General features: G+C 41.5%; 2 protein-coding genes across 2 annotated transcripts in view; one reads left to right on the forward strand and one right to left on the reverse strand.

Annotated features, from left to right (window-relative positions):
• Positions 1-11,799, reverse strand: part of LOC109488059 (reticulon-4-interacting protein 1 homolog, mitochondrial-like) — a 16,038-nt gene extending 4,239 nt beyond the window's left edge. Inside the window, exons 1-7 of the mRNA XM_019792208.1 lie at positions 11,443-11,799; positions 10,866-10,966; positions 10,367-10,530; positions 7,439-7,507; positions 6,130-6,254; positions 5,212-5,260; positions 4,525-4,661 (exon numbers count right to left, since the gene is read on the reverse strand). Coding sequence (XP_019647767.1) covers positions 4,525-4,661; positions 5,212-5,260; positions 6,130-6,254; positions 7,439-7,507; positions 10,367-10,530; positions 10,866-10,966; positions 11,443-11,633 — 836 coding nt within the window. The 5' untranslated portion in view covers positions 11,634-11,799. The remainder of the gene's footprint in view (positions 1-4,524; positions 4,662-5,211; positions 5,261-6,129; positions 6,255-7,438; positions 7,508-10,366; positions 10,531-10,865; positions 10,967-11,442) is intronic.
• On the forward strand, positions 1,709-3,403 carry LOC109488058 (sphingosine 1-phosphate receptor 5-like). Its single transcript, XM_019792207.1, has one exon. It carries the CDS (start codon positions 1,943-1,945, stop codon positions 3,260-3,262), a length of 1,320 nt encoding a protein of 439 aa, XP_019647766.1. The 5' UTR covers positions 1,709-1,942; the 3' UTR covers positions 3,263-3,403.
• Positions 11,800-11,880: the final 81 nt, after the last annotated feature.

Consider the following 11,880-nt stretch of genomic DNA (forward strand, 5'->3'; position numbering starts at 1 on the left):
GGGTGGTTGCAGTTCGGACACCGGATGCGCCACGGGATTGAATGGGGGAAATTTCTGAAGGTGACAACAGTGGTCGCAGCCGTGGAAAGGTAATTTCCTCATCGTCTTCTAGCGTAAACGGATGGAGGTTAGCCATACCTGGAGTCTTGGTAGAGCAGGGTAGACACGAGTCAACCAGGTGGGGGAGGGGGGCGCTCGAACGTCGGTCGGCAATGTGCTCCAAATGCGATCCACAAGACAGAGCTGGCGGGAGTTCGAAGCCAGACACCGCTGCCACCAATGTAAGTGTCCAGTTGGTGAAGATATTGGAACTTATAAGTAATCACTCCAGGAATGAAGATGCGAGAAGTGCTGGGATATGAAATGTATTCTTGTCAGAACATATGCAGTCCGTGACCTCTGACCGGACTCGTCCAATAGTTTGTGGGGGTGTATATTGTATCCTTACACTAGCCAGTCACTGGTCACTTGGTCTAGGTACATAGGTGCCAGGCCGGTTTTCACTTAAGCACGCAGTAGTCTAGTGGGTATTGACCCTACTTCTGGGCCATGAGATTCAGTTATGGGTTCAAATCCGTAAGCCATCTGTGTCTGTACCTCTCAGGTAAGGGTCGCAGACTCTAGGAGGAGATGTCCCCAATTCCAATGCTTGCCTCACACCTCATACAAGCACATTTTAAAAAGAGGTCTCACCAAACTTTCCCACATTACTGGCAATAATACAGACTCAGTGACAAAACAAACTACCGTTTTAGTTACATGTAATGTCTTTAGTATGCAAGTCACAGCATATTGAAGTCTTTTTGTCGGGAGGGCAAAATATTAGTGACTTCCTGTATGTGAAAAGTTTGAATGAATATTAAGATTCATCAACAGTGAAACCATTCTGGTATCATGTATCATTTTGTCCTTTGACAAAATATAAGTTAATTTTTATCTTGAGGCCACACCAATTTAATTTGTTGGTTCTGATTTGAAAAAAAAAAAGATTCTGGTTCTGAATCAACTCAAAAATGCTCATATTTTGCCCCCAACAGTTGAGGAAAGTCCTTTTCTTCCTAGTTGTTACAGTTTTTTCCATCTATCAATGAAGTGGTTTGATTAAAAGTTCAAAATTTATACTTTAAATTTTAACCCAGCCTTTTTTGTTGACTTCATGGCTCATATTGTAGCATTTGGGGCTATAATAGGATGCCTAGACCTGTTTTTATTTTTATTTTTTTTCGCCCTGTCGCTTCATATTTTTTCTGAAAAAATCCGAGAACCAACAAATTAAATTGGTGTGGCCTGAAGTTGTTATACTTGTGACACCGTACAAAACCTGTCTGCAAGGAAGTAGCCACGATGACTGCAGGTATATTTTTCCTACTGTGCCTGACAATCATTGCCAGCGGGATGCTATTAATGCACACGGTTCACTATAATGTAATCATCGGTAAACAAGCCAGTACCCATGGTAAAATGCCCCATAGCAACTTTCAGCAGAATATCTGATCAACACGACACTGGCCGCTGATTGGCACAATTTTGAATACGATCATGAAGAAAGCGTACACATATGACCAAAGAAGGCAACACCCACGACAAAACTCACGACGCATGCGCAAGTTTAGCACTGGCTCACTCCTCGCACTCTCAGAACTGACAGCCTTCCTGATCGGGTGCGTCTACATTCTGCCTCCTTCTACCGGTAGTCACAAGCGACACCAGAGACGCGTGCTGCTTAGCCATCTTACATCCTACTGAGGTCAACTATCTCTCAGACAACATTCCACCGGTGAGAATGCATTGATTTTGTCTTGGATGGTTTTTGTGGTGACAGTTTCCTTCGGCACTCAGAACTGACAGGCTTCCCGATCTAGCTAAACTTCCAGTCACCAGCAGCACCACAGACGAGCACTGCTTTAAGCCACCTCACATCTTGACCAAAATTAGCTCCACCATGTTCAATAACAGCTCTGCGTCCCTTCCCTTGGACTTAAACGAGACATTAGTTCCTGAGTTTGCTGGGCGGTTGCTCTGTGTCCTATGGTACTTAAGGAACCAGACCGTGCCCTACAGCCAGGCTGAAGAAGCCTGCTCCATGTACTTTGATGAGTCTGGGAGAACTGAGATGACAGTCTTCTGTTTGGTGGTAGCAGTTTTCATCATCATCGCCAACACAGTTGTGCTCTCGGGCATTATTGGAAACCGAGAACTGCATAAGGCATACTTCATCTACTTGGCAAATCTCTCCATGGCAGACATGGTTGCAGGCATGGCCCTTCTGTTCTATTCTACAGCAGGCCAGATGGAAGTGACCAGTCTGTACAGCAAAATGAACATGAAAACTGTAATGATAAGTACTCAGATCCTGTCTGCATCTGCTTTGGCCCTTCAGTCACTAAACTCATATGTGGCTGTCAGGCATCCCATATTCTTCCACAATCAAGCTCACAATGCCAAGCCTATTGCGGGTTTTGCTATCACAACATCGTGGCTTATCCTGTGCTTGATGAGTCTAACACCCAGTATGGGTTGGAATTGTCTGGACATGCCCACATCAAACTGTTCCAGCTTTTACCACACCTCCCAGATGGGCATCACAGGAGCAACGATGGTACTCCTGGCTATCACTGCATTGTTCGCAACTACAAGTGCATTCATCGCATTGAAACAACGCCCAAAGAACAGGACAGCAGGTGGGCAGCCAGTTCAAGGCAATACTCTGGGACAGCGTCACAATCCGGCACAAAATCAGGCAGGGCAAAATCAGCCGAACAATATGGCGCAAAACAGGGCAGAAAGAAAGTACCAGAGAAGTCTGAACAAGATAAAGACAGTAATCGCTCATGTGGTGGTCGCGTTTATCTTCTGGCTCTTACCTCTTGTGCTCTTTCCGATATGCCGCAATAGGGTGAACTGCTCACTGCCAACCGGACCACCTGGAATTGTTCTGATAATGACCTTCAACTCAGCAATCAACCCAATCGTAAGCATCGTCTGCACACCAGACTTGAGGAAGGGAATCAGGAAAAACATGACGGCCATCTACCGGGGGCTGACTGCACTTGTCTCCATGATACGGGGTAACCGGGACAATCCACAGGATGTACAACAGGTGCCGCCAAACGCCACATACATGCAGGGAGGCGCCACACGTGCAGCTGAACAAAACACACCGACAGACCGGCCCGCCACGGAGCACAGCAATACCCGTCAACCTGGCCATGGCATTGACAGAACAACCTTCACCCCGGCAAAGGATCACTTGGAACAATGAAACTTATGTCATGGTAGAACTGGCCCAGATATAGAGAACAGCTACATACAATAATTGGTGAGTTCTAAATCTTTTCTTCTGATTTGATCTTCTGTGGGCTGTACACATTTATCAGAGGTTATGTGGGAAGGCTATGATATTCTGCACTTTTCATTTTAAAAAATGAAGCATTGTAAATATTTGTAGAATCTGAAATCTTTTCACAAGAGATGTCAAATATAATTGTGTGATGTAGATATAAAGATGTATATATGTAAAGTTATCTTCATTTAAAGATGTTTGGATTATTATTGAAGCATCAGAATCTGTATCTAGGTCTCCAAATATTTGTTCCATACTTGAGAACATTGTCAGTGGATACTGCACGTAGGTATGTAAAATGTACCTGTGATATTCTGTACAAGAAATGGTTTGATTAAAGATATGACTTTGTGCACTTTGGAGATGAAAAAAAAAATTAAAGCACTTCAAAAATGTAAAACCCTCTGAATCCTCGTCTTTTTTACTTCAAACATGTTTGCATGCCTGGATCAAAATAGCTCTGTGTATTCAGAAGCATCAGGAACTTTGTACTCGGGAAAAGGAAAAAAAGTCTTGAAGCCCTGGAAAATAGGGTTAGTGCATGTAGCTAAGAATTGTAAACAATGTAAAACTAATGCATCAGGACCAGGCTTGTCTCCAGGACATGTCCCTCCATTTGCTTGTGGGGAAGGGAGTGACAAATAATATCTGAGACGAGAGATGAAATTGAAAACCGTGTGGCTGAGAACATAAAAGTTAAAAAAAAGGTAGTCCCATAGTTTTTTTAAGCCGTAATGGCAGTGGGTTGTTAATCCACTGTGTCTACGGCATGGTACTGAAAGGCAGAGCTCAACCCTTGTAGAACCACACAGTGGGGTCGTGTGGCACAACGGCAGCATGCTCGACTCGGAACCAAGAGGTCTCGGGTTCGAGCCCTGACATGCCATCAATCTTGTGCCCCTGGGAAAGGCATTTTACACGGCTTTCCCCACTTAACTCAAGTGAAAATGAGTATTGCCTGTCCTGTATTTGTTTCTATGTGTGGAACACAACACCAGCAATAGCTGCCTTTGTCCCACGTGTATTGCACTGTTGCAATTTCAATAAATCAAAAACCCTCTCCTTATAGATAGATGACATGATAGGATTCGAACCAAGGACCTCTGTGTTCTGGGCCAAACAATCTGCCATTACACTGTGCGACGCCACATTGTAACCAGACAAAAATAGGTTTTCCTTACTTATTGAGTCTCTTCAGGTGTTCCCTAACATCCTGGGCCTGGTAATTAACGATGTCGTCAGCTCCTAGAGATGTCAGCATGGGAATGGCATCCCTGGAGCACGTTGTGGTCACATGGGCTCCCCATGCCTTCAACAACTGGGGACCAGAAAAATGTTAGATCAGCACTAAGGACAGGAATGTTTGCCTAATGTTTAAGTGTTTGGATAGTGTTAAGCACTACGACAGGAATGTTAGCCTGTGTGTGTGTGTGTGTGTGTGTGTGTGTGTGTGTGTGTGTGAGAGAGAGAGCATGTGTGTGAATAGTGTTCAGCACCAAGGACAGATATGTTTGCCTGTGTGGATGGTGTTCAGCACCAAGGACAGGTATGTTTGTGTGTGGATGGTATTAAATACCAAGGACAGGTATATTTGCCTGTGTGGATGGTGTTCAGCATAGTGTTCAGTACCAAGGACAGGTGTGTTTGCCTAATTTTGCCTGAGGAGGTAAATACAACACAGATAATGAATGGACATGTTTGAATGAACACAAGTCTGTTTGTAACCACTTCTCTTATAAATGAATTGGTACCCATTAAATATGGCAATAATGGCTTAATGTTCAATCCATTTAAAAGCTAACACTAACAGTGGCACTCTGATAAAATGACGAGACTGGGCTTCGAACCCTCAACCTTGTGGTTCTCACCTGTACAGCAAATGTTCCCACACCTCCGGAACCCCCAAGGATCAACACCCTGAGAAGAGACAAGCAGAAATCAGTCTTGAACATCTTAGTTGCAGAACACTTGCAAACTCCAATGACCACTAGACACTTCACCTTTTAAAATTCATGCTTTGTCCACAGGAGATGCAGTGCAGCAACATTATGTCACAGGCCATCAGATCATTTTGATGTTATAGTGAGAATTTTCAAACAGATTGTGACAAAACCAGCCATCAATAACAATTATTAGACTCTAAGTTTTTTCCTCAACTAGACGGCCAAACTTTGTAAGACGCATGTAGGACTATCCCAACAGTAGGGGTCCTTCCCAATGTGACTGGACTGGATCAAACTACTCCAGCCTATAATGGGGTAGGGATTTTTTCAACAAGCCTTCGTAACCTCTGCTTCACCTATTCAGTCAGTGAGTCAAGCTTGCTTAAAGCCTGATGTTTCTGACTTAGAAGAGAAGAGATGCTACTTCAGTGAGCGTCAGTTCAATGCCCAGAAGTGGTCTGTGGCCAAAGAATACCCATGCCCATAGGCAGGGGGGATTCTGGGGTTTGGGAAGAAACCCCACACACACACACACACACATGGCTCAAAGGACTTTTTATCTAAAGGTCCAATATTTTTCTTGATAAGGTAGTCTGATTTGTATCACCAACAGGGCTAAAATCCTCTAAAAATATCTCTGATTTTTCCTTTGAAGTTCTCTCAAAAATACACAGGAAATGCCATTTTAGAAGGTTTGATTTTCAAAATTTTCCAGGGGGGGGCGTGCCCAACCACCCTCCCAGGGAACTCTGCCCCCTCAGACAGTGGGAAGAACCCCCCAAGCAAAATCCTGGCTACAGGCATGATACCTTAAGATGGTACGACAAAGGACGAGGCCGTCACCTTTTCCCCTTAGCTGTCTTCTCGTTCAGTCCCCCCTGGGTGACCAGTGACGCCCAGGCCGTCAGTCCTGAGTAAGGGATGGAGGCTGCTTGTACGTGGGTCAACGACCTCGGCTTATGAGAAATCTGTAGGACAGTCAGAAAATGAAGGAAGAAAAGAACAAATAATAGCTGAGCTGGTAGATTTATTGAAATGTTAAATTGTCACATACATAATACTAGATGTATCAATATCATACAGTACAACAAAGTTGCATTCACGCTTAATACACCACACAGTTAGCTAAGATGCTGACTTAAACTTTAGACTGTCTTATCCAGCCATTTGAAGTGAATCTTCAGTGTTCTAGCCAGGTTTTTATATCAGCGTACTGGCAAGGCAGCAAAGCAACCAATCAAGGGGGATGGTGCAGAAGGAGGATTCTGACCCTTCCACAGTCAGGAGGTTTTGGAAAAACGTGGCATTCTGAGGGTACTCAAGGCGGGACAATATCATTTCTTGACCACAGGTAAGGTAGGGTTTTTGTCAGTTTGGAGGGTAATACTAACATTATAGCGAATCCACGCGAAGGCTACCGTGTCAACTGTGACCCTCACTCAGGTGTAGGGACTGACACGGTCATCATACTCGGAAAGTCTGTATATCTGTACATGAATCTGTATCTGTGCATGACTATGTATCTGTACATGAATCTGTATCTGATTACAAATAAAGATCACGAGTGATTGCCATAGTAGTAGTAGTACTAACATTATAAGGCCACACCAATTTAATTTCTTGGTTAACGGATTTTTCTACAAAAATAATGGAGCGGGCGTGCGAAAAAAAAATAAAAACAGGCCTAGGCATCGTATTATGGCCCAAAATGGTAAGATAGGAGCCATGAAGTCAACACACCAGGCTGGTTCAAAATTTAAACAATGAATTTTGAACTTTTAATGATACCATTGCATTGAAAGATGGAATAACTGTAACAACTAGGATGAAAAGGTCTGTTTTCAACTGTTCAGGGCAAAATATGAGCATTTTGCAGTTGATTCTGGATTTTTATTTTTATTTGCAAATCAGAAAAAAATGAAGCGGCGAATCCGTTAACCAAGAAATTAAATTGGTGTGGCCTAAGGTTATTATTACTTGACACTAGAAAAGTACAGTTACACTAGTTGCAAATAAGCAAAATGTTACTGTCACAGTGGTAGTTACAAATAATAGCATGATGACCCGATACACTAAAACTAAAATACACTGGAGCCCTGATCTTAAAGTCCAGACAGTCAAAGTGATGCTTGCTACTTGTAACCATGCTTACCTCGCTGTTGGTGACCACTACAAACTCTGCATGTGTGCCCATCTTGTAGGGGTTCACAGCTACCCACACCTAAGGAAGGGAGGACTTTATTTCAATCAATTTCATTGAAATCAATCAACATGGCAATGAATCACGTTGATCTTACAATTATATTAATGATACAAGAAAAAACACAGAGCAATTACATACACACAGGTACACAAAAAGAACATGCAATGTGCACAACACTAAGCCTGCATTTGACAATTGTACAGTTGGATGCTGTAGTGGAGTATTTAATAAACTTCATACCATTGGAATTGCTACTAAACTGCACCGTAACACCTTTTCAACACAGTCATACCAACAAATATCATATATTAACGACTGATATTTTTAGCATCAAAGAAATATCATACTACAGTAATGTAAACATAGGCAATATTAAGATGGAGAAGGTTGTAGTATGGAGGCCTGTATTTTTGTAGAAAGTGTTTCCAAATTGCAGAACGAAATTTTGACTTCTCTGCAATACAGCAGAACACCAAAAAGAAGTATTTCTACCATTGGTAGTATCCTTTAGGTTATAGACCCCAGCTATTGGAACCTTCTGAGATGGTTGTGAAAAACACATCATTTTGTTTACTGGGAGAAGCTGAATAGGAGTAATTTCTATAGAGAAGTCCTGCCGGGAAGACGACGTCACTGAAACCGCAGGAGTGAAACGTGGTGACAATCATGCTGCGGTAGATTCTTTCATTGACAAGCAGCTCTGCTATAATTGTATTATCAATCTGCATGGAGGCGGCAGATTGGTTTTCCCAACAACAGCTCATGAGGAGTAGCTTTGCCAACAACCACGACAGTAGCCCAAGCCACACACACTCAGAGTTAGGTCAAAAGTTGGCCGGGCAGTTGCCAAAAAAATTGATACATTGTCAAGTACAGAAAAGAGAGCCTAATAAAAATATTTAAAACACATCAAAATAAGCCAAAGCTTAAACCTCTGCAATGCGGTCATACCAACAAGATCATAACAAATATTATTATGTACTGTAGTCTGAGTATCTTTGGCATCAAATTAAAGTAATATCATTAAACATTAGAAAAACATTTTCAAAGCAACATGTTGGCTGCCATCTTACAAAGTGACTTTCGCTGTTGAAGAATACATTGTACATGTTGATGAAGATCAGGAGTTAAAAATATATTGTGTTTAATAGTGTGGTGACCACTGGTGGCTTGTGTTTTTGCAGAAAGTGTTTCCAAATTGCAGAATGAAATTTTGACTCATCTACAATATTGCAGAACACTGTAAAAAAAGTATTTCTACCACTGGCAGTATCCTTAGGGTCTTGAATATTGGCCTGTACCAAGCAAGAAGCCCACAGTCCACAACCTGAACCTCTGGAGATGAGAGTGAAAAACATATTATTCTGTTTACTGGGAGAAGTTGAACATGAATAATATCTATACATCAGTCTCGCAGAAAAACAACTTCACTGAAACAGCTGGAGTGAACAGAAGTCCCACGCACATGTCAATCATGCCATGCTTGATTCTTTCAAGCAGCTCTGCTATTGTATAAGCAATGATCTGTATGGGAGCCACAGATTGGTTTTCCCAACAGCTATTGAGGAGTATTTCAAGTATTTCTAGAAAGCTCTGCCAGCAACCACGACACAACCCAAGCTACACAATGAGAATCTTAATTGCAATATGCCTGAAGGACCTCCTGTCAAAAACATTCTAATTAGAAGTCAAATATAGATAGAAACAGCACCCGGCAACAAGGTGTGTTTTCCACCATCATCTGCATGTACTAGGTTCAGCTACTGCACAGGTGTTAGTCAACCCATCATCTGGGGCTTCTGTGCTTTTGCTTACTAGTATAATTATGATCTCTTCTTTTGCCAGTCAAACATATTTTCAAGCCTATGTCTCCCTAATGATATTGGATAGTGGGCCTTGCAGATTTTGTACAGTATTTTTGTTCTATAATCAACTTTTTTCTCTTAACTAATCTTACAAAGTTCATAATGACATTGGGAGTGTTCAAGTTGTTTCTTACTGTTGCAGTAAGTATTTGCATATAATCAATCAGAGCTAAATTACTCCAGAAACCATAAGAATTCTAAAATATCTATTATTCAGCTGGACTGCTATGAAATATAAAACTTATACAATATCATGACAAAAAGAAAAGATACAAAGATCTGCAGTTCCTATATAGGAAGTTTCTAGCCCTTCACTGATTCACACATATATGACATAGTAATGAAAATCATAAAATCCACTTCGAGAAAATATGTTTCGTAAAATTTATACAAAATCACCTGATATCATATGGGAAAGAGATGAAAATAGAATTAAGTGGCTCTTTAACGAGGGTGTATCTGACCTAGCAACTTTCATTTATCGAGCGTGGGGAAAAACAAGAAAATACCTGTATTCATAACACATTCATTCATTCATTCATTCATTCATTCATTCATTCATTCATTCATTCATTCATTCATTCATTCATTCATTCATTCATTCATTCATTCATTCATTCATTCATTCATTCATTCATTCATTCATTCATTCATTCATTCATTCATTCATTCATTCATTCATTCATTCATTCATTCATTCATTCATTCATTCATTCATTCATATAGCTTCTTAAGTTATACTTTTCACAAATAACCAAACAAAAGGAACACCATAGCCTACTACTTGGAGATGGTTATCAGTGCTTGAAATTCATTTCTGGTAATAGGTGCTCTGGTGTACTAGAAACTTTTAAGTACTTAAAAGTACACAGAAAAAATTTAGGTACACGCACAACATATAATAAAGTAGAGAGCACAGCTCCAATTTTGGGTGCAGTGCTGTTAAACTGCATTATAATAGTCTCAGTATTTTGAGCCTTGGCTACCAAATTAGAAAAAAAAACTGACATACTTCTTCTCCAGGTTTGTATTCCTTCACGTTGAGTCCTGTCTCCATGACGATGCCGGAACAGTCCCGCCCCAGGACCAGGGGAAGTTCGTTGACGTTGGGGTCCATGAAGGGCAGAACGCCGGTCGGGTCACGCTGCCTGTTCAACATGGCCGCCCCGTAACCTTCTGCAAAGGTGGGGAAACAAAACAACTTGTGAATATTATGAGTTATGCTGAATTTTTATTCTTACTTTTTTTTTATTTTCCATCATTTTTATCCACTCAATGGTAACACTGCTTTTCAGTGGGGCCCTGTATCATACATTATAAACAAGTAACATACATACAGTCACATACAAACAGCAAAATAGTTAATGGATGCTACCTGAAACGTCTGACCATTTCCAAAATCATATCCAGTTGCTTAAGTAACTGCTTTTTGGCGTATGCAGTTTTTGCCCTTGTGTAAATCAGGCCTGAAGCTTCCTACTGTGGAACTTAATGGAGAGTAAATTACTTACCTCTCATCATCACGTCTAGGGGGTTGACACTGGCAGCACACACCTGCACAATGATCTGGTTTGGATACATAATCGGGGGCATCGGGGCATTGTCTGTAAACCTGAGAGAATGATTGGAGAGATGATTGGAATAAAGAAAGAATATTAACGTTACATGTTTGGAGGGATGGATGAACTAAAAAGGTAACATTTGCAAGCAGCAAATACAGAATGTTTACCTTCACATCTCTCACTATCATCATCATGTCATCTCTCTCTATATACATGTATAATGTGTGTGTCTGTCTGTGTGTGTGTGTGTGTGTGTGCGCGCGCGCGTGTGTGTGTATGTCTGTGTGTGTGTATGTCTGTGTGTGTGTGTGTGTGTGTGTGTATGTCTGTGTGTGTGCGCGTGCGCGCGTGTGTGTTATGTCTTGTGTGTGTGTGTGTGAGTGTGTGTTCGAACGTGTCTGTCTGTGTGACTGTCGGTGTGTGTGTGTGTGTGTGTGTGTGTGTGTGTGTGTGTGTGTGCGCGTATGTGCATTTACCTTTTTCCATGTAACTTGAAGTTCATAAAAATGAAAAGAAACAAGCACACCTGAAGTTCTTGTTGCTGCCATACTCTCTCAGCTGCCACGCCTTCATAATGTAAGGTCTTCTCTGACTGGTGGAGAAATTCCTGCATCCTTGGTTTCCTAGGTAACAGCATCTTCCAAGAAAAGTGGGCTCTCTTTGGATGAGAAGCGTCATGCAAGACCCACAGACGCGTCCGAATTTCGGCATAAACATGTTTTCTGTAGTTATTCCAAATTTCTGTTATCTTTTTATGAACATCAATGAACGAGTAAGAACTATACTTTTCGAGAGGCCCCTAAAATTAACGAGAAATACGGAAAATACTTGTTTTGGACTTTCATAACATGTGTAAGCCAGAAGGTCATCTCCTGTAATGACCCCTCACCTTTGACCTTTCGTGTAGAACAGTTCAAAATCTGAAAGGGTAAGAAGTATGAAAAGAAATATACTTAAAATTCAA

Source organism: Branchiostoma belcheri, unplaced genomic scaffold, assembly GCF_001625305.1.
Source record: "Branchiostoma belcheri isolate BF01 breed outbred unplaced genomic scaffold, Haploidv18h27 scaffold91, whole genome shotgun sequence".
NCBI lineage: Eukaryota > Metazoa > Chordata > Leptocardii > Amphioxiformes > Branchiostomatidae > Branchiostoma > Branchiostoma belcheri.

Coding starts and splice junctions, on each gene's coding strand:
- LOC109488058 (XM_019792207.1), top strand. CDS start 1,943: ATGTTCAATAACAGCTCTGCGTCCCTTCCCTTGGACTTAAACGAGACA.